This window comes from Sander vitreus, chromosome 1 (assembly GCF_031162955.1).
Source record: "Sander vitreus isolate 19-12246 chromosome 1, sanVit1, whole genome shotgun sequence".
NCBI classification, from domain to species: domain Eukaryota; kingdom Metazoa; phylum Chordata; class Actinopteri; order Perciformes; family Percidae; genus Sander; species Sander vitreus.
In genome coordinates, this window is record NC_135855.1 from 29,152,967 (window position 1) to 29,180,963 (window position 27,997).

Sequence of the window (27,997 nt, forward strand, 5' to 3'; positions counted from 1 at the left end):
TGATCAAATTTCTTTTATTATATTATTCTGTTCATTTTGGAAGAATTGGATGTTGCATTCTTCTGCTTTATCGAATGCTTTGTATGTGTTAATTAGCTGCCTCAAGATTTTGATTTACATCCATGCAAGTATAGTTATAAAGGTTCTTGGAATTTTTTTAAGTTTTAGCCAATTAGTAGTGACCTCAGACAAATATGTTGTGTACATAAAAGCCGTCATTCCAAACACTATGCAGCATACCTAACGTAGGTCTGGCCCGCTAGTGACGTAATCTCTGTGGTAGTAGTTACCGGGGCGGTTGAGTGAGAGCGCTGTTTTCTGCAAAACTTGCGACACATCTGTACATTTTCTCTGCACTGTTTGGAGCGGTTTAAAAAGACAGTTAATGCAAAAACGCTTGAGAACCTACCTAACAGCGGGCGGGCGGTTCTTGTACGTACTATACAATAAAGTCCTGATGCTGCCACTGGTAGCCAAAACATTTAGAAATGTCTGTGTTTTTTTTTTTACTTTTATACTAGCTACAATATTAATAAGAGTAGTTGTCATCTTATCTTGGAACAAGACTTCTCATTCTCTGGGGTACTCGAGGATTCTCCTCCCAAAAAAGAAAAAGAAACACAATGGTTGAAAAGTTACCAAAGTGAACCATGTCTTCTTTGTCCCATCCTCACTGAGAAGTTTATTGGCCTCTAGGTGTTGGCAGACACACACAATGTTCTAGTTTTCTGGCTGCGTTGTTATTATTTATGGATATACTCCAGTTTAGTTTGAATGTCCTCATAATGCTCTCTGTATACCCTTCAGAGAAACAATGCACTTACAAATTTGTGCCGACAACATTTTTAATACATTTATCAATTATCACACCCACTGCAGAGCAGACCACACAGAGTCTTTAAAGACATTAGAGATTAATATTTTATTAATCAGATAAGTTGCTCCAAAGCAGTTCAGAATCTTTTATCTGTCTCCGGTTTCTAGCTTTGGGAGAGAGCTGCTCATGTCCCACATTTTGATTGGTCTATTTAAGATCATAGGAATATGATGTATGAGTTGTGATTGGAAGTGGATTTTTTTTCTGGACGTGTTACCAGGAAAGACATTTATATTGTGTATTATTTTGTAACACGAAGACCATTTTGCTCGCAAAACTTTAATCCACGCCCTGTCGGACTGAGATGATGTAGTCCCATCCACTTTCTCTTTCTCCTCACCTCTCTTAGAAGGAGTAGGATCCAATTTAGCCATGTGAGGCCGACCCAATAAATAGCTGCTTTACTGAGAATGAGTCTGATTGAGGATTTATCCAATCCTTTATCAAGACTGATTGTTTACCTTTGCCTGAGCTTGATTGGATTGAAAAGGGAGCTCTCGCCCTGATCCATACAGAGGAGAGAGAAATCAAATTATTTCTCTCTCTGTCTGTCTTTCTCTGTCTTTCTGACTGTCTTTTTTATTGCAGCCTTTCCACCTCATATTATCTCTTTCTCTGCCTCCCTCTCTTTGTCTTTCTCTCTCTTCCTATCCCTCACCGCGAATCTCTTCAAATGTCTTTGTTATCTTGGCTCTTATTTCACCCTTATATTACAGTATTCCTCTTCTCCAAACTGATCTGTTTTTCCTCGTTCCTGTCCACGTCTAGAACTCTCCATTATTTGCCTCTTTCTCTATTTGTTTTAGGCTTTTTCTCCTCTCTATCTTCTCTTCTACACAGACCAACTACAGCAAGCCATACATCGAGTCAGAAACCGTTTACGTGAAGGAGCAGCTTGGTTTTGGAAAAGTCTATTTTGTGTGCGTATCTTTCCAGAAAGAAACAAAGCAGCGGCTTTAAAAACTGTAGTGTTTTTTTCTCTTTTTAGTTACAAATATTACTTTAAACCATTTTAAGAAGTGTAATGCATTTTAGTACAGAGTTCAAACACAGTAGACGACTGGGTGAGGCAATGGTATGCAAGTATTTCCTGATATACTGTCGTGTCAAGCACATTGATTTTTTCTCTGAATACTTTAAGACTGGTTTGAGAAAGACAGAAAGAAAGGGAGAGAAGTAACGCACATGAAAAAAACCTTAGTGTTAGAGGTCGCCTAGAAGGTGCTTTTAGCTACGTTCAAGTTAACTCAAGGGACAGCGGGGCTTTTAGTTAACAAAGCACTGCAGTCCCGCTCACAAAGCTGTTCTTCTTACGCGCACGGACACACACACACACACACACACACACACACACACACATACACACACACACACACACACACACACACACACACACACACTTCTTCAACAACACAATAGGAGAGTAAATGGTTTTTCTGAAAGTGATTCCTACCTCCTTATTATTTATTCATGGGTCTGCTGGTCATTGCAACCTTGAGATCAGCATGTGTGTCTGTGTGTGTGATGAATTCTATAAGAGAGGAAAAGGTGGAGAGAGCCATACAGTAGAAGAGAAAAGTGGAGAGGCAGAGGAAAGAAAGAACTGGGGGGTGAAGGGAGGGAGATGAGGGCTGCAGTCTGGCATATGGGTTTGGATTTCCGTCCTTGAGGGGTGAGTGGAAGTCGATCGATAGTGAGGCTGAAAGCAAGGCTGATCGGGTGGCAGCACAAGGCTGCACAGGCACTCAGCGGGAACACGACCTAGACACAAACAAGGTCACTGCCCGACCCCTAGCCGGACGGAGGGACAGAAAGAAGACGTAGGAGAGTAGAAGAAGTAGATCAAAATTGGTAGAAAAAGGTATGGTGGGGGGGCACTAGACAGGTGGAAAGCAGAGGTTGATGGCAGCAAAGCGAAGAAGGAACAGTTGGGAAGATGAATATAGAAAGAAAGCACAATAAAAGAAATGAGACAGGAATATATGTTGGTGGAGTGAAACTAAAAACACATGCATCTGTAGACATAGACAGAGACTGGAAACCTTTGATGATACTCCTTTCAACCCACCTTAAATAAAACCACAAGATGTTACACCCACAACCATATGTTTGAGTAAAAATGTGTGTGTTTGAGAGTATGACTGAATAAGACCAGACTACACAGAACAAGCGAGAGACGTAGAAAGAGAAAAGGTGGGAAACAAAATTAAAAGAGATTGGTGAATACCGGTGATAAGCACCGCACTGTGCAGAAGACATGCTGACCGCTATAAAGAAACAAGACATGGGGAAGACATGAAGATGAGCTGGCAAATGCGGAAGAAACATATTCCAGGAATTTTAGATTTCAATAGAAGAGAGATAGAACATCTACAGAACACATCTTCGGGCAATTCTGCATCTCGGTGTTCTGCACACAAAAGCATTGTTTTGTGTTCAGTGTTTTGAAATGTCACTCTGTTAAGCTATACACAGACGCATATATTCATCGTAGAAAAAGCTAAATTTGGCAAAGACAGAGATAAAACTGTTGCCACATTCTATGTTGTGGCTTACTGTAATGTAGGTGGGATGTTTGCTGTGCCTCTGAATCATGAAGACCAGTATGGATAAATTAAGTCAGGTAATCAACCTTTTCACTGCAATCACTTATCCAATACTTGATGAAGGAAACTTGTAGCTCTTGTGCCGTGTCTGCATATCGTGTTACTTTAAACTTTATTTCAAAGAGAAACTAGAAACATGGCAGGACCAAACTACTTCAGATGGGTCAGTGAGAGTCTTTGCATCTGTGTCCTTGACTACTTGAGATGGTGAGAGAGAACAAAGACAAAATAACATTTGATCTCGAAGCAAAAACCAAAACACTTACTGTAATATTGCTGGTGATGAGTCTGGGGGTACATATGTGCTGGACTCGTCTATACCTTGTCTGTATGGTATCTCTGGAATGTCTGCTGCCGTGGCAACGCACTGTACTTTTTAGACAAGCTCCACATCTAAAAATAATAAAGATGATGTCTAAATGTCTGGGCTCAAAAAGTTAAATGAAATGGTGGAACTTAGTAGACAGACAGAGTTAAGTTCCGGGAAGTTGAGGACCCAAAGGCAGAGAGCAGGCAGGAGAAAGTTGAAGTTGAGGATTTATTAAACCAAAACACAAAAAATAACCAAGGGAGTCCAGAGAATAGCTGACACAGAGAAACACGACCGGACACACACGCACGCACGCACGCACGCACGCACGCACGCACGCACGCACGCACGCACGATCTCACACAGGACAAGGGGAACACAAAGACTAAATACAGAGGGTAACGAGGTAACAAGAGGCAGGTGACACAAGGGCTGGGAAACAGGTAGAAAACATCAGGCAATCACAAGAGCGGGAAAACACAGGGAATAAAACTAGACAAGACAGAGAACAGACTATCAAAATAAAACAGGAAACAGAACATAAAACAAGACCAATAATCACACAACAGAAGGAAACGAGACATGACAGAAAACCAGGCTATAAAAATGACAAGACAACAGACTACAATAAGACAAGACAAAACACCAAAACCATAACAGACAGACAGACAGACAGACAGACAGACAGATAGATAGATACATAGATAGATAGATAGATAGATAGATAGATAGATAGATAGATAGATTTGCATCAATAGATACTAAAGGTAGATAGATACACTGTATCTGTCAGGCATTTCTTTACTTCCCCCTCTCTCCTTCCATTGCTCATCCACTGAGCAATGACATCATCTGCTCGAAACACACACAGACGCGCACACACACAAAAAAGTGAGAGCTCAAATGTCTATCTCATGCCACGCTTGTGCTAATTAGCCATCGCTCATTACAACAAACACATCCAACATGGTGGAGCGTGTAAGGTAGCGGCTGACACTGCTGCTGATGGCTGTGGACACAGAGGCCGTTTGGAGAGAGCAGCTTACGTCTGCTGATTCTGTCCGCCCCGGTTTGTTCTACTCGGACTCAAGCAATCTGATGGTCAACGAAATGCTGAGCAAACTCTTCAAATGTCTCTTAAAAAAAAGGGAATTATGTAAGTTGTGTTTTGCACAACGCTAGAAGGCTAATATGCTTAGAAAGCAGGTGTCTTTCAAGAGCAAGCAATGGATATTATTTAACAAGCATAGTGCACGTCACCATCACAACAAGTTAAATATGCGGGGTATATTTTTTCAAAGATCATGACATTATCGTACAGTAAATGCTGATGATTCCTCTGCTTCCTGTAATTTCATCGCAGCCCTGGTCTCATATTGCACAGGCAGAAAGAGCAATAAAGGCATTTGTATTGTATGTCAAGGTTAGAGTGAGGGATGGTGTATTCAATATCGATGAGTCAGTTTTATTGAACTTTGTGTAATCTCTGCACCGAGGGTTTAAAGATTATTTTTTTGGCATTTTAGGCCTTCATTTGTGACAGGACAGATTAGACATGAAAGGGGAGAGAGAGGGCGAATGACATGCAGCAAACGGCCACAGGTTGGAATTGAACCCACGGCCGCTGTGATGAGGACTGAACCTCTTTATATGGGCGCGCACTCTACCAGGTGAGCTTCCCGGGCGCCCTTACTCTGTAATTTGTATAAAAAAAAACAGACTGATGGCAACTGGCGGCTACCTTAAATGACTTGTGTAAGAGCTTATTGATGTGAAATCAATTATGTTCATAATGACAATAGATTATTGTCAATTATAAGTCATTCAATTTAGACATTGTTTGTAAAGCAAAGCAGGATGCGATTACTTCTCACTGACGGTCTTCGGTTCAAGATGCCATTTTGAACCTGCACTACTCCTCTTTTTGTCACTGTCATTTTGTCATTTCTGCCAGTTTTCGCTCTTCCTCTCCCACACTTTCCCTCACGCGCCTGTTTGTGTATGTCTGAGCGCCTCTGTGTGTGTGTGTGTGTGTGTGGGGGGGTGGGTATAGGTCTGTGCCAAGTAGTATTCCCCGATAACAGGATTACCATCTTAAGCCTATTCACGGTAAGTGAGCCAGTTGGATGGATAAAGCACTGTATCGTCGACTCGGCTGGCGTTACATCAAGAAAAGAGTTAGAAAAATTGTAGAAGGCAGGCCTAGCAAGCTTGTGGTGAGTTACTGAGAGGGAATATAAAGGATTCAGTCTCTGTATAGAGGGATGAAAGCCTTGCAAGCTAAGCATTGCTTACAGTGATGTCGAACAAGGAAGGATTTAACTTTTCACTGCAGTATTCTCCTCAGTGGTTAATGGTAAATCACACTGAATGTGAACACTGCCGATTGGGTCCACAAAACAGGGAGATGTAGTGGTAACTAGGGCTGAAACGATTCCTCAAATAACTCGAATAATTCGATTAGAAAAAATCTCACTGTGTTTCCGCACGGAGGATAATTACTAGCGCACACAACAGGTTGACGCTTCTGTGGACACAAGACCGTTTATATATTGTCTATGCACGAGACTGACGGCCCAGATTACAAATGAACGAAGACGAAAATAGCGAGGGTCTAAGAGAAGAGACAGGCGAGAGAAAACGACAGAAAGTTTGGGATAATTTTAAGATGCAAACATGCTGCTACATCATCTTTGTAGAAAACATTCAGTGTACTCATCCTTTCCACGGAGCGAACCCGACACAAGGTAGCTAACTAACGTCTGCTGCTCTCGTCCACCGCGCTGTTTTACATAACATAGCCTACAGCATGCTACTCTGCAAATAGCGATGTTTTACCAACAAGCTGAAACGAGGGCTGTCGGTTTGTAGTCTAACTGTTTATTAGTTTGCTACTAATCTTTGGAAACTTAGCTGCTGCCGGAGACAAACCGGCTCCTCCCCCCAGCATGGCCACTTAATATGCATGTGACGGCGTCATGCCAGTGATGTCTGCATTCTTTATTCTTTCTCCTCACTCAGTATTAGCCTTCTTAAAATGTGTCCCCCAGAACAGTGTGGTTGAATAGCCCTGCTGTAAGCTTTGTACCGTCACATTTACCTGGGCTTAGTGAACAGCTCTTTTGCATATCCAGTGCAAAGAGCCAGAGGCAAGAAGGGGAAGGGGGTGAAAAATATTAACATTTGGGCCACCAAAAATTTACTTTTTTTTCTGCTTTAAAAAAAAAAACAAACTTGTTTTAGTACACGGCAATAATACATATTTACTATTGCTGTTTACTAAGTATTTCTTACTAAGTATTTCTTATCCGATTACTCGATTAATCGATGGAATAATCGGTAGAATACTCGATTACTAAAATAATCGATAGCTGCAGCCCTAGTGGTAACATTTTAAGATAAGGGTACTTTAATTATCATGAATTCATGGTTATGGTTCTTGCTTTCACATTAGGTGTCTTTGATAAATTGTATTGTATGATTAACAATCAGGTAGTATATCTAACACGTTTTACATATCACAATTTAAAAAGCTGGCAGTGCATCTGTCATTTTGAAACAGTAAAGTCAAATTTTTTAATTTGAGGTGTGTAAGATAAAGGGCAGTACTTTCACGTTGCCTATTTTGATTGATTGGACTGAAAACCCTTCAGGTCAGAAGAAGGTATTACTCCATAATTACAGGCTATATGGAATTGTATTTCATGTCACCTGGCCTATAATCACTGTCACAAGTACATTTTTCATCTGTAATATACACCAAAATTGGTAAATACAAATAATTTAGTAATAAAGAATGATACTAATGGCAGAATGTTAATGAGACTTGTTGTATTACAGTTTGGGTGTGGGAGAATATCTACCACTAGGAGGTAGTTTTTTTTTTTTATGCGTGGAGCTAAAGGAAACATTAAAGACCTATTGATGCCAGTGAGGAGGACTGAGAGAGTCACAGAGCTGAGCATGAGTTTTTTATTCTGAACAATAAATCACTGACGAAAAATAAAATAAAAAATGTTCGTTTCATAACACTTAAGATCTATTTCTAGGATTCCCATAATACTCTTGTGTCCATCTGGATCAAAAAAAATCTGCTGCCCGATAAAACATTTTTCTAACATATTTCCAAGTAGTTATATTTTCAAGTTGTGACTCAAATTGAAACAAATATGGTAGTGTATCTCTTCCTTTGTTTTGCACAACAAAAAACAGCATCAAAGACATTCATTTGTATGAAAATATAAAAAAATGGGAAGAACAGTAACATTAACATCATTGGACAATATACTATTACAATTTTAGTTAGTGTTTTCTTTATTGTCCAGCAGATGATTTTCTATGACATGTCTGGAAGAGTTTTTGAGGGTTCTGAAAATACAACCATCTGGCTTTTTTACAGATTATTTTTCAGTAAAACAAGCAAAACAATTTCCATTTGTCTATCTTTTTTTCGATTTATCTTGTGCCAAAACACTTTAATTACTTTCTTACAAATTTGACACGGTATGTACACATTTTACTACTTTGTTGGCTTTGAATTATGAATTACATTTTGTAAAAATTATGAATGAGTTTTCATACGGCTTGTGCGTAAAACTAAATAAATGATACTTGATATGGAATCCACAATTATGATTTAGTTTGCATTTGTCCTGACTTTATTTGAGGGGGGTCACAAAAATAATTGATTGATAATCAACAGGGATTACACAATTAGGCAACCGTTATTCACAAGATATTTATTAGTGTTAAAGAAAAAACAGTTCACCACTTTATTTGAAGGGCCACAAACATTACAAAGTCATGCTTAGTTAATCGTGATTACAACACTTGGAATTCAACACAATACATGTGCACTGCTGTGGTCAGTTTTCAAGCCTGTCACTTTAATAATAATAATAATAATAATAATAATACATTTTATTTATAATGCCCTTTTCATCAAAAGATCTCAAAGTGCTACAGGTTAGAAACAAAAAAGATGAGCAGTTTAAAATAAAAAATAAAAAAAGTTTAAAAAAAAAAAAAAAAAACATCTAAAGGGTAGCAAAAGCTTTGCTAAAAAGAAATGTCATAAGACCTTTTCTAAAAGAGTCAGTGGATTGAGGTGCCCTCAAGATGTCAGGGAGGGCATTCCACAGACGTGGGGCAGCAGCACAAAAGGCCCTGTCTCCCGTTGTCCTGAGTCTGGTTCTGGGTATGTGGAGGAGGTTTGAGTGAGTGGAGCGGAGGGAGCGTGTTGTGTTTTGTGGGTTGATAAGTTCTTTGAGGTAGGGGGGGGCATGTCCATGGATGCATTGATGTGTGAGGAGGGAAACCTTGTACTCAATCATGGTGGAGACGGGAAGCCAGTGGAGTGAGTGGAGAATGGGGGTAATGTGCTCATGTTTCCACACTCTCATCAGGATCCTAGCTGCAGAGTTTTGGATGTACTGAAGCCTCTGCAGACTCTTTCTAGGAATCCCAATGAGAAGTGCGTTACAGTAGTCCAGTCTGGAGGAGACAAAGGCATGAACCAGCTTTTCGGCATCTGAGAGGGAGAGAATGAGGCGGAGTTTGGAAATGTTACGGAGGTGGTAGAAGGAGGTCTTGCATAGTTGATTTGTATGGGCTTCAAAAGTGAGTTGGGAGTCCATTTTTACACCAAGATTTGTGAATGTTGATGAGAGGGGGATGTTGGAGCCAGAAAAGGTGATCCTGGTTATGGATGATGATTTGGTCTGGTGAGGGGTGCCAACCAGGATGGCTTCAGTTTTGGAGCTGTTGAGTTGAAGGAAGTTCAACTTTAACTGCAGACTCCCCTGTGAAGAAGACATGGACATCAATAATATCTCAGAAATCATAATTTAATTACTTATTAAATAGTTGTTGCATTAATTAACATATTGTCATTGCATTCAATGAATTCATGATAATTCATGTACCCTTATGTCTTACAAATGTGGATATTATTTGCAAGCCCGGTGGATTATAGCCTTTTAATTGCTGCGGCAGAAATGTAAATGTGGGAGTGTGAAGCAATCGACAGGTGACCTGTCCAGTTCGTTAGCTGCATCATAATAATTGTGGATCAAATGAGGGCAGTTTGTCTGAATTGTTTTTATTATTTGTGACAACTGTGCTATATATTGATAACACATTAACATACAGAGCAAGATGCAAAACAATCATCTCAACCTCCTTTTTCTAGACTAAATGCTGAGTCAGTATTAAGGTCTCGTGTATGGTTGACAGTTTCCAGTTAAGATAGCGGAGCAAAGGGCTCTGACAGCCATTGGACCATGTCTGCTGGATCCTGTTGGGTAGTGTGAGGTGAGAAGTGAGAGGCTCAGTGACAGATCAAGAGGGAGGGAAAGAGTGTGTGTGTGATGGGAAGGCAATAACCTGTTAAAGAACAACTTTAGACTTGCAGAGACAGAATGGACGGAGGGAAACAGAGAGGGAGAGACAGTTGGAAAGAGAGAGATGAGAACAAATGTAATAGACTGAGACCACACACAGATATAGAGAAGAGAGTGAGAAGAGGGAGAGAGGCGTTTAGACAGACAGCTGCAGGCCACTGACCTGTCAGTATGGTTGTCACACATTAGCCTTCTTCTCCCTCGCCACCTAAAGAAGCGCACACCTTTCACTCTTTCTTTTCTCTTCTCTTCTCTTCCTTCACTGTTTCATGATCCATATTCATTGTGCATAATTAGCTGTCCTTCTCTCTTTCCCTACAAGTCCACACCTATTTATGGATTTGAAGCTATAATCTGTTGCCAGTTTATTAGGTACAAACAGCTAAATCCAATGTGAGAGCTCTGCAATAAACCCCACTGTTACAAAGTTTATGATGTTAGTTTTTGTTGACAATGTATCAGAGAGGTGTTGATTCAACTCTATCATTTCAGTGGACGAGCACTGAAAGATGTATCTAACATTTAGTCTGCTCTCTCAACAAAAACTGAACATTATAAGCTTAATAAAGTTAGATTTTATTGCAGGGCTGTATTGGATTGCGATGGATTTAGCAATGTGGGTGTGCCTAATAAACTTGCACCTTGGTGTATTGTTAGAAAATCCCTCGGTAAAATGGAGTACAGCAGATTTACTGTGGCTGGAGATGATGCGAGCCACTGCTAAGAAAATGTTGATTTGTTTGTCAGTCCGCGACATGGTTGACAATGCCAATAATGTCTGTTTATCTGATTCATATGAACAGCAGGAGTCCACAATACATTCCACAACAACTCATCAAAAACCTCTCGGCTGCAGTGGGAACGCAGTTGGAGAAGTTTCACCAAACAATATTGACTTCACTTTCTGGGTTTGAACATTGAAACTTCAAAGACACGGCAACCGAAACACCTGATGGAATCTGAAAATATATTTTGAAATAAATGCAATACCAGATGATATGGGCTACTAAACTCTACACTCTATTTGTATGAGTTCGTAGACTCAAACATTTTCACTTGACTCATACCATGTCAGTGTAAACAAGGGAGTGTGATGGATTCAAGGACAAGTTATTACCGTTAACGAATTTATCGATGCAGAAACCGCAGTGTGTTGGTTAGAAATAAAAATGGTGTATTGCGAATGATAATCGCACAACATGTGACCACTAATGGAAAATTTACTAGCCCGCTTAGCTCTGGTCAGTATTTATAGCGCACTCTTCAATAACCACAGTTTGAATAGGGCCTAATAGCACCATCCGCCCACCCTTCCATAAACCCACAAACACAAAGTGATCCCCAACCTTCTCCTCGCAATACTCTGACAAGACTGTTCTCTGCACTGTTTCTGTTCTCTTGTTGAAACATCTGTGTCCTAGACAAAATACAGCTCCCCAGCTGAATACAGAAACAGTGAACAAAATCTGCTGCATTTCATGTCGAGCTGGATCCCAGGGGATCCCATAAACCTTCCCTTCACATTAAACTTCTAACCAGATGTAAGAGCTATTATTACAAAAGGCTCTGACTCAACAAATGTATCTTTATTTTCCAGCATGTGTTTGTATCTGTGTGGGGGAGAAGTCTGGGGGAATGTATGTGTGTGTTTTTATGTGTGTAAATGGTGCGTTTAGACACAAGATCTGATGGCAAGTCAGTGTTTGGCTTTCCTGTACTTTGTAAAGGAGTAAAGAAAGGGAATAGAAAAGCACCCACACATGGATAAGATGAGGGAGAGAAAAAAGGACTGAGAGAGATATCCAGTCTCTAGTCCAATCTGTCTGGACCTGAGTGGAAAAAATAGAGCAGCGTCACATGTCTATTGAAGGAAGAGAGAAGAAAGGTGTGGAGGGAGAGCGAACGAGGTCAGAGAAAGAGAGCGCAGGTGATGGTTTTAAGCTACTGGTGTCACAGGCAGATACAGTGTAGACTCTTGTGCCGCCTGCCTGTTATCTGCATTGCACACAATGTCCCCTTTATTTGCAATATCACCTCCCTCTATTTTGCTTCATCTGAGGTGTAGCAACTCTTGAGTGTGATGCACTATTTCCCATTTCTCCCCATCACACAGCTGTCAGCAATACTGTATATCATTCCCTCTCATTCTCGCTCTCACTTGCAAAGAAATCGTACTCTCACTTACACATGCAGTCTTTTTTTGTCTCACACATACCGTCTCCTCACCTGCTATATTCCTCACCGACTCGCGCTGTTTTGTCTTTCCTCACACTTTGTCTCTCTGTTTCCTTATATATTTTACACACACCTTTTACTCCAGGGTCCCCTTATATAACAATGTTCTCAGCAGTATTATTGTAAGCTCATATGCTACTTACACTTCCATGAGTTTTGTAATCTTTTGAGTGCAATACATCATCCCGATTTCATGCTCAACCCTTTTTATTTACACACACAAAGGGTTCATCATAAAAAAGGGACACAACAGTAAAAATACAGTTAAACCGCTTTTAACTGGAATATATTATCATTTTACTTCCCCTATTCAAAAGCCCCTATCATGTAATCTTGCCATTACATTATTTCTTAACTTGAATTTAATCTTAATGTTCCTGAACCCTAATCCTTATGAATAACTCTAAAATGCACTCGCTGCAAAGCAAAAGCAAAAATAAATGTCTGTGATTTGTAAGATTTTCGCTCATCTTTTAATCCTTGAATAGGGTAAAAGCAGGAAAACACAGATGCACACTTCATGCTCACTTTTACTCTCTCTCCTTTTCTTTCTTTCACAAAGGTCCACACACCCACACTCACAAACACACACACACATGCATGCAAACTGGAGTCACTAAACCATGGAGAGACAGGGTTTGGTTCATTGCTCACCTTGGCTGGTTTGATCAATGGCAGTCTGCCTTCTCCAAATCCTTCCCACAAACAGAGCTGAATAAACAGGCAGGGAGCATTTACACAGGCTCTGATAATCTGCTAATCCATGTAACCTGCTTTCTAACCAACACACACAAACTCACACACACTCACACACACACACACACACACACACACACACACACGCAGGAGTGAATATGTACGCCAATACTGTGTACATATCCAGGAACACAAGCAGACAACTGTGCATTAAAGCAGGAAACACACATATTTGCATGCGTGCATACACACACACGCATGCCGTATCAGTGACTTTTACCCATTATCCTCTCTGACCTCCTCAACAGAACATGGTTGATAGTCTCGTCGAGGTTGATAACAGACCGAAGGGTTAATAGGGATTAATGGACTGCACACACACAGTTTCAGACCGTTGCACACACACACACACACACACACACACACACACACACACACACACACACACACACACACAGTGAGAATCCAGTGTTGATGGCTTTAATGTATCTCTGAAGTGTGTGTGTGTATGTTTGTGCATTTGATTAATAGAGGGAAAGTATCATGTAGCTGTCGACCGTGCAGCATTCCCATGGCTTGATGGGATAATTGAAGCGTGAAAAAGCCATATAGAGTTTGTCAAAACTCTTAATGGTCTGAGTTTAGCATCATGGACACCATGAGTACAGCGCTTAGTGTCATTAACTTACACTCTATGGAGCAGACAGAGATTTTATCACTGTGAAAAAAAGTAAAAACTTCATTTATATGTTTGATCAGTTATTCAGACTTATTCAGATTTAATGACCTGCCCAGTGAAATGAAGACTTTTCCTGTCTGTCTCATCCTTGCACTCATCCTTATATTTTTGGTCACTGAACTTGCTTTATGTAGATATACCTTTTAACTGCCCATCAGAACAACATTATGCTATTTGCTATATGCGTTTGTCTGTCACAGCTGCAAAAATAAAAACTTGTTTTATGATGTGACAGGTTTGGTTAGGTTTAGGCTCAAAATCAATGTGGTCAGGATTAAAGAAGGATCATAGTTTGGCTAAAAATAACTACTTGGCTAATGATAAGGAAACTGTAAAATTACAACTTTGTTAAATTCTTTTAATATTAGAGGACCTTCACTGAACAATCGTGGTCATGGTTAAAATAATCCAACATTGAAACGAATAGGAAACCAAATTCAGCAGATGACTCACCTGTCAATGTTGGCCTATCCAACCACCCCAAATATTTTTGTGTGCGGTCGTAGCACTATATCACATTCACACAAAATTAGTCACAACTCCTACAGCCACAAGCTGAATGCATAACACATGGGGCCCTATCTTGCACCCGGCGCAGCACGGCGCAAAGCCCGACGCAAGTGTCTTTGCTATTTTAAGACTGTCCAGCGCCCACGTCGTTTAAATAGCAAATGCACCTGAGCCCATCTTTGCGCACATGGGCGTGCTGGTCTTACAGGGAGGTGTGTTTAGGTGAATTCTTGGCATAATGCTATCTTGAGGCAGCGGGAAGTGAATGCACCATTGACCAACAAAAACATGGTCAAGTCAAAAGCGCAGCATTTCATTGTTATTTTAAAATCACATTAGTAAAATGCGTCTAGGCTTATGCACAGCGTGCACACACTATGCTTGTTACACACACAGGGAAGCACAGCAGCACTTAAACATGCAAAATATTACAATAAAAATATTATGGTGCAAATCCGCCATCATAATAGCAATGCGCCAAGGTACAAATGCGCCTGGCTTTTAAAGGAAATGGGAGACAGTCTGATTGGTTTATTGCATGTTACGCCCAAACACACCTATGAATTAATGTACTACCGCTAAGTACAACCCTTTTAAATCATGCACCCGGCGCACGGACCCTGTTTTCCGCTGTTAAACTAGCAAAAGTGGATTTGGACACGCCCTAAACGCACCTGCGCCAGGCGCTTCACGCCGTGCGCTTAGATCGTTAACATAGGGCCCATGTTGTTTTTGGTCATTTGCTAAAATAACTAATGGCTAATATCGTTTTTATGGGAAAGACAGTCGGCTTTAACTTCTCACCTTGCTGCAGTGATGTAGAAGTGTACTCCAGGATGTCTTAGTACACTGTGACATCACTGCTGGTGGTAACAGGTGCAAAAGAGAAACAGACTTAAAACTTTCAACCAAAGAGGGCAGTGACACACTGCTTTTCATCTTTAACCAGATTAATTGTTTATTGAAGGATTAGATGCTACTCATTTTTCTTTGTAGGATAATTAACAGGTGTAATTATGAGTTGTGTGCATAATGATGAATATTTGTTTGGGCAGAGAGATGTTTGAGTGAGTGCTTTTCAACATTTTTGTTGTAGTTAAAAAAATAAAAATCAAATGTCGAAGCCTGCCTTCCTAGTCTTTCTCTATGTTGCCTTCCTAACTTTCTTCCATTACACTTTGACTGATTCTGTCCTTGCTACATTTTGCTTTTACTGACAGCATCTTCGTCAATTCAACATTTTCTTTCCTCCCCCACTCTCTTCAGGTACGATGGACGAAGACGGCAGGCAGTGCATCAGACAAGTTCCAGGAAACATCCATCTACAATGAGACGCTGCGCATCGAGGGCATCCAGAGGGTGCAGGGGGGTCGCTACTACTGCAAGGCCGACAACGGGGTGGGGGTGGCTGCCATCAAGTCCATCCGCGTAGATGTGCAGTGTAAGTGGGCAGGGAGAAAGAGGAACAAAATAAAACTCCTTCCACTTCTGGACCACAGTTGACTATCACTACAGCTATTCCCACAGTTAGAGAAGACCGAGATGGCGACGATTGGAGGAGAAAAGATGAAAGACAGATTGGATGGATGATGAGATTTCAGGTGGGAATGGCTTCCAGGAGTATCAGATCACTTATAGTGGAAAGGATGAAAAGCATGGTAGGAGGATTAGGGGGTGGGGGGAGGATAGATCAAATATAAGTGCGGTATTGGGAAAGGGTATAGAAGCAATACATTAAAAATGAACATCTCAAGTTTTTGCCTATAGTGTACCACTGGTTTATTGTATAGATAATGTAAATGGACTGTATTTATATAGCGCTTTTCTAGTCTTAACAACTATACACTATAAGTACACCAATGACGTCAATGAAAGAAAAAGATTTGTCTGATACTCCTGGAAAAAAGTGAAGTCTGTGGGACATATCGACAGTTTTATAACAGTTAGTCCAGGTGGTACGGGCTCCCTAACCCACTGTTTCTCAATTTACCCATCTCCCCCACAACACTTAAAAACGGGGGGAAATCACAACCACAAAATCAAGTTATTAGCTTTTAAGACTGAGACATCCTCAATATTTCTTGCTGTTTAGCTCTGTCACATCCTCCGATTTGACAGTGCCTGCCACAATTAGCATGTTCATTTCTTATCGGCTGATAATTAAGATATGACCTTTCCTTTTCACACATTGTTACCCATCCGTTGAACCGTCCCTGAAGTCTGGGGCTCTATGAGGGTTCTTTGTTATTGTTTGTCATACAGACAGACAGTTGAGAAGCAGTGATGTGTTGTAGGGGTCCCGTGCTGCTGCTTGTTTCACTGCCCCACTGTCCCTGTGAGTCAGGGGCCAGGTCATGGCGACAGGTTGACGCACATGCAACTATATACTCAACACATCAATACTGTTATACAGTTTTATTTAATTCCCAGCACCCTAAACTCCTTGCCCATCTGTCACAGTTTATTGCATAGATAGTTCCTTCCTTTATTGATTCAATCATTTTAATGGCGGGTTTATAGACTAATAGAAAAAGGCTGATTTTCAAAGGGCCCTATAACACTAAACATCCATTACCTGCCTTGCATTTGCTAAATTCATCTCTTCTTCTGCGTTGTGTACAGTACAACACCACCAGTTCTCTAGTATCAAATCTCTTACACCAACTATGCAGTCACCAGCTCATACACAGACACACTAACACACACACACACACACACACACACACACACACACACACACACACACACACACACACACACACACACACACACACTCACCCCATGCTTGTCCCTCTAGGATTTGTCACTTACAACACCACCCAGCCTCAGCCTCTTAATGGGGCTCCCCCCTCCCTCCCTCCTTCTCCGTCCTCCCTTTCTCCTGATAGTGTTAGTTCTCCCCAGGCGCTAGCTTGGCCCCTGCTGGGGAGCTGGTAATTGCAGGGAGCCTGGGTAGTAAACAGGTTGTATTGTGAGTGTAGTTGTGACAGGAGCTCTGTGAAGCTAACCAGCTCTGACGGCCAATGCTTGTTCAATTTCTCCATCCCCCATACCGCGTTAGACCCAGCGGCGATAAGCCATGCTTCCTACATAAGGCGACTTCAGTGCATGAATGATGTAACAATTAGCCCAGGCTATACCACAGAAAAAGAGAGGAAGAGAGATAAATTAAAGCAGAGGGAACAAGCGGTAACCAATATGGCTAAGTGTTTGAAGATGCAGTTTCAACAGAAGCTGGAAGGACCACCAAATTAATTTGAGAAGTACAGAAACAAGTAAACGTACTTTATGTCTATTAATGTACACATGGGTGACAAATTAAAAGAAAAAAGACCATGGTTTCTTAGTAAGGTGCCGTGAGCCTCTTGGCATAGATTCTACAAGTCTCTGAAACTTACTAACTAACTTACTAACTCTGAAAGTAGCTCAAACATCTCCAATAGGTGATCATTTGGGTTAAGATCTGATGACTGTGAATGGTAACATATTCATGTAGTTTCAATTCTCATTCTCAAATCATCCAGTGTGTCTTTCAGGTCCGAATACTCAGCCATTGTGATGCTGCCTGTTTGACCAAAGGCGGCTCCATCCAGACTCCACCATGTTGCCAAAATGTGGCTTTTCTGGCTCTAAACAATTGACAGGATGGCAGCTAGTGGTAAACACAAACTCCTGGCTCCAGAATGCCCTGTAAAAGCCAATGGAAGACGTCATATATGATGTGTCCATGTTTTTCAACTGAGATAGCAGAAGAGAAACGGAAAAAAAGAAGAATTGTGCAAGATGTGTTAAACAAAATAAACAGAACACCGTATAGTATGTTAATGCTGACCCTGAACCTGTCTATTGGATGTACAGGTCAGATTGTAATTACCTAAAGAGCACTATACCTTTTTAGCAAAAACTAAACTTTGAATACAGAAAAAAGCTAAAAAATATAAAAGAATGGTAATTGATTGTGGCTGAGTAGATTGTAATGTTAATGTAGTCATAATTTTCTAATCCAAAAAGGGGAAGCGAGGGGAAGTGAAAAAAGAAGATTACAACAAATAAGACAGATGGAGGGAGAGGCAAAATGAAGACAGTGAGAACAGAGAGGGAGAGAGGTGCACATAATAAGGTAGATGCACTCTTATGCTTTTCAATTTGGATGCATCCAACAGACCAGTTATTGGACTGGAGGGCAGAACATGTAACATGCACATACAAAATTTCTCTCTCTCTCTCTCTCTCTGTTTCTCTCTCTGTTTCTCTTAATTTTAAATTACTAGTTTTTTTTGGTTCCCTTCTCATTCCCTCATTTCTCCTTCTTTCATGTTGTCCTTCATGTTCCTTCCTGCCGTCTTCTCTGTACCACACATGCTATGAAGCAGTGTGTTATTTTTGTGTGTGTGTGTGTGTGTGCACACACACACACACACACACACACACACACACACACCAGCCCCCACTTACCACCTCTTGTATGGTAGCACACACACATACTTGCACTTGCATAACGTACATGCACATTCACATGGATGCATACAGTAGTGTGGACACACTTTCAAGTATGCAGAAATATGTCCATAAGCACACACTCACACTTCAAAGTGCAGTGTGTTAGAGCAAGAGGAACAGTAGGAAAGAATTGAGAGGGGAGAGAGTGAAAAAATCGGATTGAAATTGAAAAGAGCAAAGAAATTGAGTGGAGAGTTTCAGGATTAAAGAAAAGGTGCAAAATCAATATTCTGCTTTGAATAGAATACACATACAGAGGAAGTCACATATATATTCATATAGCAGACACCCTGTATCCCCGTATCTCCTTCTTTCGCTTCCCTTTTTTTCATTTTGTCTTCTCTATCTGTATCCGAACATTTCCTTTTTTTTTGTTCCATAACTAAGACGCAGAAACCTTTCCTCCCTCCTCGCTTTCTTTACACTTTCCTAGTTTTATTTCTACTCTCTGAATCAAGTCTGTGAATCAGTTATTAACTTAGCACGTATTTACTTATTAACCATTGGGGTACTTGAATAATTCAGCACAGAATAGTTGATGCCAGTCAGCTTGTTTTCCACATGAATCTACTTGCAAAACTCTCAGACAACATATTATAAAGTCTATGTACTTAATGAGCAAATACAGGTGCAAATACAGGTGAAGCTCTGTCAATCTTCCCTTTTCCAATTCCACAGAAAGCACATACAGCAGCCTTTCCATTAATCTACAGCCACTTAGACTGACTTCAGTGATGCTCTCCACTCAGCAACACCTCATCGACCCATCACCCATTTATATAAATAACCTTCTTTCCCCGTTAGATCTTCATCACACGGGGGTCACCTGTATCAACCAGATGAGCAATGACCTGGCACTCTAACCACTGAGGCAGTGGGACAGTGAGCTGGCGGGGTTTAACTTTGAGTAGCCTCTACTGATGGGATGGACTTGGTTCAGAAACCCAACCAATGATACTTTAGCATAGATCAGATTGAAAAGAAAACTTTATTTAAAAAACAACAATGGTTATCTCAGCTTAGTTCAAATCAAACCCTTTCTGTGAATTCTTTACTTTCTTCAGGACACAACCAGGTAAGTGGAAAAGTATTGTGGGTTAGTGATGATGTGATTGTGATGAGGATGTTGATGATGAGGATGATGATTATGAAGAAGATAGATTATATTGATGCTGATTATGTTAATATTGATGGCAATATTGTGACAGTGGCAGGGATGAAGATGTTGATATTTATGACGCTGTTGCCTTTGCAGGATTGTTCTTTCTGGTTTGAGTTGTTGTCTTGCTTCATCTGTGAAACAACACTCGAGAACATTACAAAATCGAGGCAACTGCCAAGCAAATCCAGTTGATCAAAAACAAACCTGTTCAGTGATTTTACAGCTTTTGGATTTTTCAAAGTAACTGGCACTAACCTCTTGACTGCAGAGTCTTCTGTCATAACACGGATTCTGTGTACCAGAATAGGCCCTGCCGCTGCTGGCGCTGAGTAAAAAACACAGTATGCACACATACACACATGTAAACACACATTCAGTAAGCTGCACACACACACACACACACATGCACACACACACACGCACACACACACACATGCACACACACACACACACACACACACACACACACACACACACACACACACACACACACTCTTCGACACAGAAAGCAAGTGTGGTATAGACAGGGAGAGAAAGAGTGAAGCCTTAACAGGTAGTTTAAAAGAAGCTTTAACCTTTCAGTGAGACCGAGGCTGAAGCAGGAGGGTGAATCATCGGGCGACCACATTACTGTCTGAGTCATACAGTAAAAATAGCAAAAACTAACACAAACTTTCTTCCCCTTGCTCATCATCTCTTTCACATCTCATTCCACGTGTTTCGTTCTTCCTAACTTTCTCTGTTTATGTTCCTCTCAGTGGTGCCAAATGCATCTTTCTCTGTGTGTTACTTTATATTACTCGTTCAATATATATTTCTGTTTGTGCATGCTTGTTTATGATTTCCTTGGTCTGGCTGTGTTTTCTCCATCGGTCAGTTTTGTCTCTGTAGGATTTGTCTCCTCTACTTTCTTTTGTTAGTTTTAATCCCCTATCCACTTTTCTTTTTTTGTGTCTGTTTATGAAGGAGTGGACGTTGTTCCCATGCTGAACTGTTATTGAAGAGGTGTATTTTGATATATAGTTTATGTGGTTGTTCCATTTTTTTATTACTTCATAGCTCCATGACTTGATTAGGTCTGCAGCACATAGTTACATTAGAAATGTAACGGATCAAGTCAAGTGAAAAAATGCAAGTACGTTCTGTTGATTTTCAGACACATTCAAAAGGAATTGTTCTGTGACTGGGCATTGTGTGTGTCAGCTTAGTACTTTACTTTCTACCTTCCTTTTTCTCAAAAGACCAAATATTCTCATTCTGTGCTGCTGAAAAAAAATCTTTACCAGCATACCAATGTAATTTTTAGACAGCATTCTGTTTTTAATGACAAGAATTCCTCATGTTGCCCAGTTTACAAAAATGTATGAGATCACCGAGTGTGCAGTTAACAGGCCTGTCTTTGGCGACATGGTACATGGACATAATGGCACCAAAAGCACAGGAACAATTAATAACATTAAGGAAAGGTTCTGGTCCGTTTAGCTGTGTCAATGAGCCAGTATGTGTTATACCAAGGTGCTGCGAGTGGACCAGCTACTCCTGAATGCAGCCATTATTAGTTTCATGTATTTGACACCAAAAAAAAGTCAGCTGTGAGAAAGCTTTATTATAATACACAATTAAACCGCAATGCATTTAAAAAAACTGGAGGTGTAATGTGTGAGATTCTTAGCACAAAAAGTAAGGTCATTTGTGTTTGGTAGATTATTTCTCTGTGGTAACAATGCTTTGTGGCAATAAATCTTACACCGTTGGAAACCCTGTTTAGTTCCCTTTCAAATAGTGCGCTATTTGTAAGGAACATGCATTTGTGGGATGAGCAGCAGCACTGAGTATGTGGGTTGCGCCCATGAAAAATTTGCCAAATCTTCTCTGCCAATGCCAAACAGCTTATTCTGCCATTGACTCGTTTATATTTATATTAAGATGTACAGTAAAAACACCCTGTGTAGACTACAGTAAGATACAGTGCCGTTCAAAAGAGATAACCATACATTGCTGCATCTCTTCTTATAGTCCCTTTGACGTCTACTTTTGTGTACAGCATGCTGGCTTGCCTCAACGCATTAGGATCTTTGGTCTTGTGTGGATTTTCTGGTCTGTGGTTCAACCTTTGTTTTGTCTGTTCAATTGTGGTGGCCAACATTGATACTTACAGTAACACCCACATATTTATTAGAAACAAACTGCTACTTTTGCTGGAGGAAATGCGGAAAACTACAATCTGTGCAGCAGGATATTGAATTTTCAGGGAATGTTGTTCCCAGCAGATGGATGTTTAAAAAAATTCTAATAAGCTTTCATGGACCGGGCATTAATTGAATCACAATTAAGTGATTTTAGTTTATAGAATAGAGAAAAACTGATTTGTCAAAACAATAATAATTGTGGATTGTACTTCAGTCCTACATTAGATGCGATCTGTGATGTTTTTTATTAATGGACTCCAGACCAAATTTGACTTGCTATGCTGGACTCACATGACATTGTCTGCATTGTGTGATTAAATTAAATATATATTAAAGTGCTCATATTATGCTAATTTTTAGGTTAATAATTGTATTAAGAAGTTGTACCAGAATAGGTTTATTTGATTTTAATTTTCAGAAAACACCATATATTTGTTGTACTGCACATTGCTGCAGCTCCTCTTTCACCCTGTGTGTTGAGCTCTTTGTTTTAGCTACAGAGTGAGGCATTTCACTTCTGTACCATCTTTATTGGGAGTCGCACATGCGCAGTAAGTACTGCTAGCTAGTCAATTGCAGAGTATGAGGATGTGCCACGCTAGCAGCTAGGCGAGCATTGTAAAGTGTGTTACAAAGTGACGCACGTTCGTCATGGAAGTAAAGGCTGGACTACAATACAGCTGTTTGGAGCAGTTTGTGAACAGTGTTTTCTCTGGAAGATGGTAAGTCCCTTTGGGGTGGACTTTGGGCTTTTTCACTTTGTAAACCTATAACATGTGCATTTGTAATTGCAGAGTATGTATGGATACAGTCCTCAGTAAATATAATTGATAATCACAGGGAGTCTATAGCCTTATGACTACATGATATAGTGACAGTAAAATAGACATAGTAAATGTGAAAGAGTGATCTTATGTAGGCCTATTAATCTACATCACAGAGTTTATATATATATTAATTCCCCACTCACCCCATCCTGGGCGGTCCTTTTCCTCTTCCTTCCATTGTAGTTCTTTCAGGAAGTTATGTGGTTAGTTTTGATAAGGGTCAGAACTGATATGACCTATGACACATGAGGGGCGTGTTTGTGTGAAGCTGATTCAACACAGCCCTCTGGCAGGTGGGAGAGATTGAGATTGATTCTGGAAGGAGGAGTACAGAAGCGAGCATGCTGCAGGCTGACGCTGAGAAGAAACCCTACCATGCGTAGTTTTTGTTTTTTTGTTTTTGTTGCGGGCAAAAATCCTTGATTATGCAGCATGTTTTTTTAAAAAAATGCAATGGAATATGAGGGATATTTATGCAATTTTATGCAATGAAATTGCAGGAACTTGCTAAAATTGCGGGAACTTGCAAAAACTGCGGATTCATCATGGCTTCATCGAGGGGTTTGCAGCTTTTCGATGATGTTCACGTCGCGTAATTACGTCACTTCATAACGTTCCCATGGCAACAGAGGAAAATGGCTGCTCTTGTGTTAAGAACGTGAAACAACACGGCGGCTGGGTGAGTCAATTTAACACAGCACAACCCTCTTAGGTAGGAAAGTAAACACTCATCCAGGCCAGCTCAGTCTCATTCTCACATTAAACGCAACATGCAGGAAGAGGAGACAATACCTAGGAATACCTTCCAGTGTTTGGTACCTAACCTGGGATTGAAGGTCGGATGATGACATCCCCCTGCTGACATGGTGTCCTGGCTCCCCCTTGCCATAGCATCTTTGTTGTACCTTATTGATGTCTGGTATGACTCTCCTGTTTATGGTTTCGCTCATACTCGAGGCAGGTAGGCAGATAGCATCAAGGATCTATCAGTCTATGCATCAAACCTTGACATAGACAATTAACAACAATGTGACATATCATTTAACATTGCATTTAGGAGGCTCATGATTAAGTCAAAGTGTCGCTTATGTTTCACCTTTCATTTACACACAGATACACTTGCATAGGCGTTAGACTGAGAACATACTGCTCATCTACTTTTCCTCCCTGTATGGGTTGACATACATTTGGGCTGAGACTGGCAATCTGGCACTCCTGGCAGATGGAAATTGCCAGGCCGAATCTTGTTCCCAGTCTGATCCATGCACACAGGAATAAACGCAGCTACTCACACTCATTTACAGGAACATTAAGTAGACTTGCACATAAAATTCATACAGTAAAATGCTTTAGCTTGCATGCAGAGCAGTCATTTGTCCACACTGACAAGTTTAATTTTCCTCCTTCTTCCTTGCAGTCTGATAATTTTGTTGTTGCCTGTGACAGAAGGAAAAACTTTAGTCAACCATAATAACTACCAGTGCATGTATAATAGACATTGGCTCAGTGGTTAGCACTGCCACCTCACAGCAGTCCAGATTGGATTTTAACCCAGCTCGAGTTCTCACGTTCTGCCCATGGTCATGTGGATTCCCTCCCACTGACACTCCACAGACATGCAGAAAGGTATTTTGGACACTGTTTGGCTATGTGTTACTTTAGCAGGATAAGTTTGCTTTTTGTATTAGTTTATACGATGGCCGACAGGGGCAAACGCCCTGAAACTTAAGAAAACACACGCAAATAGACAAAACACAAGCAAATTAAGAAAACAACTTCATTAATTTGACAACACATGTGCAAATACACACAACACAACCAAATACATAAACGCGCTGCAAATACACACAACACAACCAAATACATAAACGCGCTGCAAATACACACAACACAACCAAATACATAAACGCGCTGCAAATATGAAACGATGCAAAAAGAAAAGCACACAAACCCGAAAAAAGAAGCGATGCAAAAAGAAAAACAACTTCATTAATTTGACAACACATGCGTAGCATTCAGCAAACGCGCTGCAAATACCACAACACAACCAAATACATACCAAAAAAACGCAGCATCCAGATTACACAACGAAAGTTCTCCAGACCTCTAGAGGGAGTAGCTAGTGGAACAGCTTGATTTTCGACCCCACGGGAAGGGAGAGAGAGAGAGAGAGAGAGAGAGAGAGCAACTGCATAGACTGTAAATATTAAGTCTATGTTTGAGATATGTTTTCTCTCGTTTGGTGGGTGTGTCTCGGCTCAGGTCACAGGTGATACTCAATCAGCAGAGACGTCTGTAAACTCGTGGTAATAAAACATTTAAAACTGCATCAGCGTTTAACGTTGACATTTGTTTAAGACATATTACATGAGAGGGTTTAATTTCGAGGTCCGAAAGGAAGTATAGGCCTCCTCAAGTGTAATATTGTGATTATACAACAACGGTTACCAACAAAATAAGTGATCAATCTGTATTCATATTGTGGAGCAATTCACTCTTGAAATACAAAAAACAGACAGGATTTATAGTCCCTCCCTGTTTAGTAAACCAGCCAATTTACCGTGAGATTTATCAATCTGAATAAATCCCGCTCGCACATATAAACACAAAACTGCTTTGCTAACGCCAACGTGTTGTAAGTAAGACATCTGCTGAAAAAGTTATTGTATTCATTAGCATGATTGCCGTACTGTTTAGTTCACAAACATCCAACACACCAAAGTACAAACACATAGCGGATCAGACGCAAGCTTTTATTTTGAAAAGCCGAAGCTCGGGGGACGGCACGAGCCGGGAGGGCATGAGACGGGAGCATAGACTGTATATTATTAATATATTATGTTATTAATAATAATATGAATTTAATATACAGTCTATGGAGTTCTCCAGGCTGCAGCCATACCCGACTAATAAAAAGGCAGAGCGCTCTCTCCCCGTGGGGTCGAAAATCAAGCTGTTCCACTAGCTGCTCCCTCTAGAGGTCTGGAGAACTTCCGTTTTGTAATCTGGATGCTGCGTTCTTTTGTTGCATTTGTTTTCTGGGTTTGTGTGCTTTTCTTTTTGCATCGTTTCATATTTGCAGCGCATTTATGTATTTGGTTGTGTTGTGTGTATTTGCAGCGCGTTTATGTATTTGGTTGTGTTGTGTGTATTTGCAGTGCGTTTGCTAAATGCTGCGCATGTGTTGTCAAATTAATTAAGTTGTTTTTCTTTTTGCATCGCTTCTTTTTTCGGGGTTTGCGTGCTTTTCTTTTTGCATCGTTTTTTATTTGCAGTGCATTTATGTATTTAGTTGTGTTTGCAGAGCGTTTGTTGAAGGCTACTGCTTTTACTGCTAAATTGTACAATAACACAATGATGTTATGGATACAAAACAGTGTGAAGTGTAATGTTTTCTACATTCTATTGATCAGAAATCATCAGTGATGTTGAACCACAGTTTATGCATACTGTACATGTGAACCACGGATTAATTGCGGAGTTTAACCTACAGAGTGTAAAACTAAACACTACGTGAATGGGGCACAGCAGAAAGACGGAGCAGAACGACACTGCTTGTTCAGGGTTTTAATGTGTACTATTCCTATAGGCCTACACTTCGCATCAGGCATTAAAACCAACTGTATGAACGAATTAGACTACTATTTAACGCAAAGAGACGTTTTTAACCGGTAATGAAACTGTGTAAATTTAGTACTGACGCCGTCAGCGGCTTCTTGCTGCGTAGCCGGTCCCTCAGAGCAGCATGATCACCTCAGGTGACATGCTTTGATTTTGACTGAACGTACCAATTTGAGTAACCTCTGATTGGGTCGGTCACCTTTATTTATTATTTTTGTATATTTGTATATTACAAAAAAAAAAGAAATCTGACCGGCCCACATAAAAAAAAATGGTCCGGCCCCTCTGGTATTTGTCAGAATTGCCAGATGGCCAATCCGCCCCTGCACTACAATAACTAGATCTTGAATACTGTATGTTCTTCTTTCAAAACATTTGACAAAGACATCCATTCACGTAGCCCTTTCACTATCTCTGTATCAAAAGGCTTTAAAACGGTGCATTAAGGTTGCTCTCTTTATTTTCTTGGCAAAGGCTTTTGTTTAATTTTTAAAAAAAAAGTGAGTTTGAGGTCACCGAAGGTTAAGAACTGTTCCCATTCATTTTTTGGTCTGCATGCTGGGCTTTAATATTTAGAGGCTTATACATACCAATAATTCCCATCCTAAATGAATTGGATTGCTAAATGAAAGATGAAAAACAAGAGGAAAAAACACCATAGACATGACCTTGTTGTCTTCAGTGGTAGGTACTGTATAGCATGGCAGCCTGATGAATTCTGAAATACTCAAATCCCAACATTAGACCTTACATTACTTTTTTATATTAAATCTATTTCCAGATTAAACCAGTGTTCACAGGAAGACCTAGACTGAACATCCACATTGTGATTTGCACACTGTGAGCTGTCAGTAGCTATCTGGGGCAGGCAGTACCAAAGGCTACATGCTTAAAAGTAAAAATGTTCCACTTAAGTGATGTATGGTGCTGCTGTACTGTAGTTCAGTGAGTTTAATATGGTGCTAACACTGTCAGGGTTAGGGGTCTAGGTCCCACTGGGCCCATCTGCCAAAAAAGCAAGCACTCATACATAGCAGCGAGGCACTTTGGATTAAACCATCTACCAAATTGAATACAGTGCAGTGATGGTATGTGGAGCTTGTTTTTGAAGCTTATAATAATTCTGCTTTAAGGTTAAGGAGAACAGCAAGCATGTAGTCATCACATACTTACTCAGTCCATGTGTAGAGGGGTCTTCACATGACAAAAATCAAGTATCGCAGTCTGCTGGAAAGGAGGCGCAGGAGTGACATTGAAATGTTGTTGATGCACAAATGATGTGGCTTTTGAAAATACCTGATCTTTTGTAATACATCCATGGTGA

General features: G+C 40.4%; 1 protein-coding gene across 2 annotated transcripts in view; it reads left to right on the forward strand.

Moving 5' to 3' along the window:
- mdga1 (MAM domain containing glycosylphosphatidylinositol anchor 1) overlaps nt 1–27,997 on the forward strand; it is a 208,844-nt gene that overhangs the window by 66,670 nt on the left and 114,177 nt on the right. For both annotated transcript variants that reach the window (XM_078251814.1, XM_078251823.1), the window contains exon 4: nt 15,641–15,815. In XM_078251814.1, the coding sequence (XP_078107940.1) occupies nt 15,641–15,815 (175 nt within the window). The remainder of the gene's footprint in view (nt 1–15,640; nt 15,816–27,997) is intronic.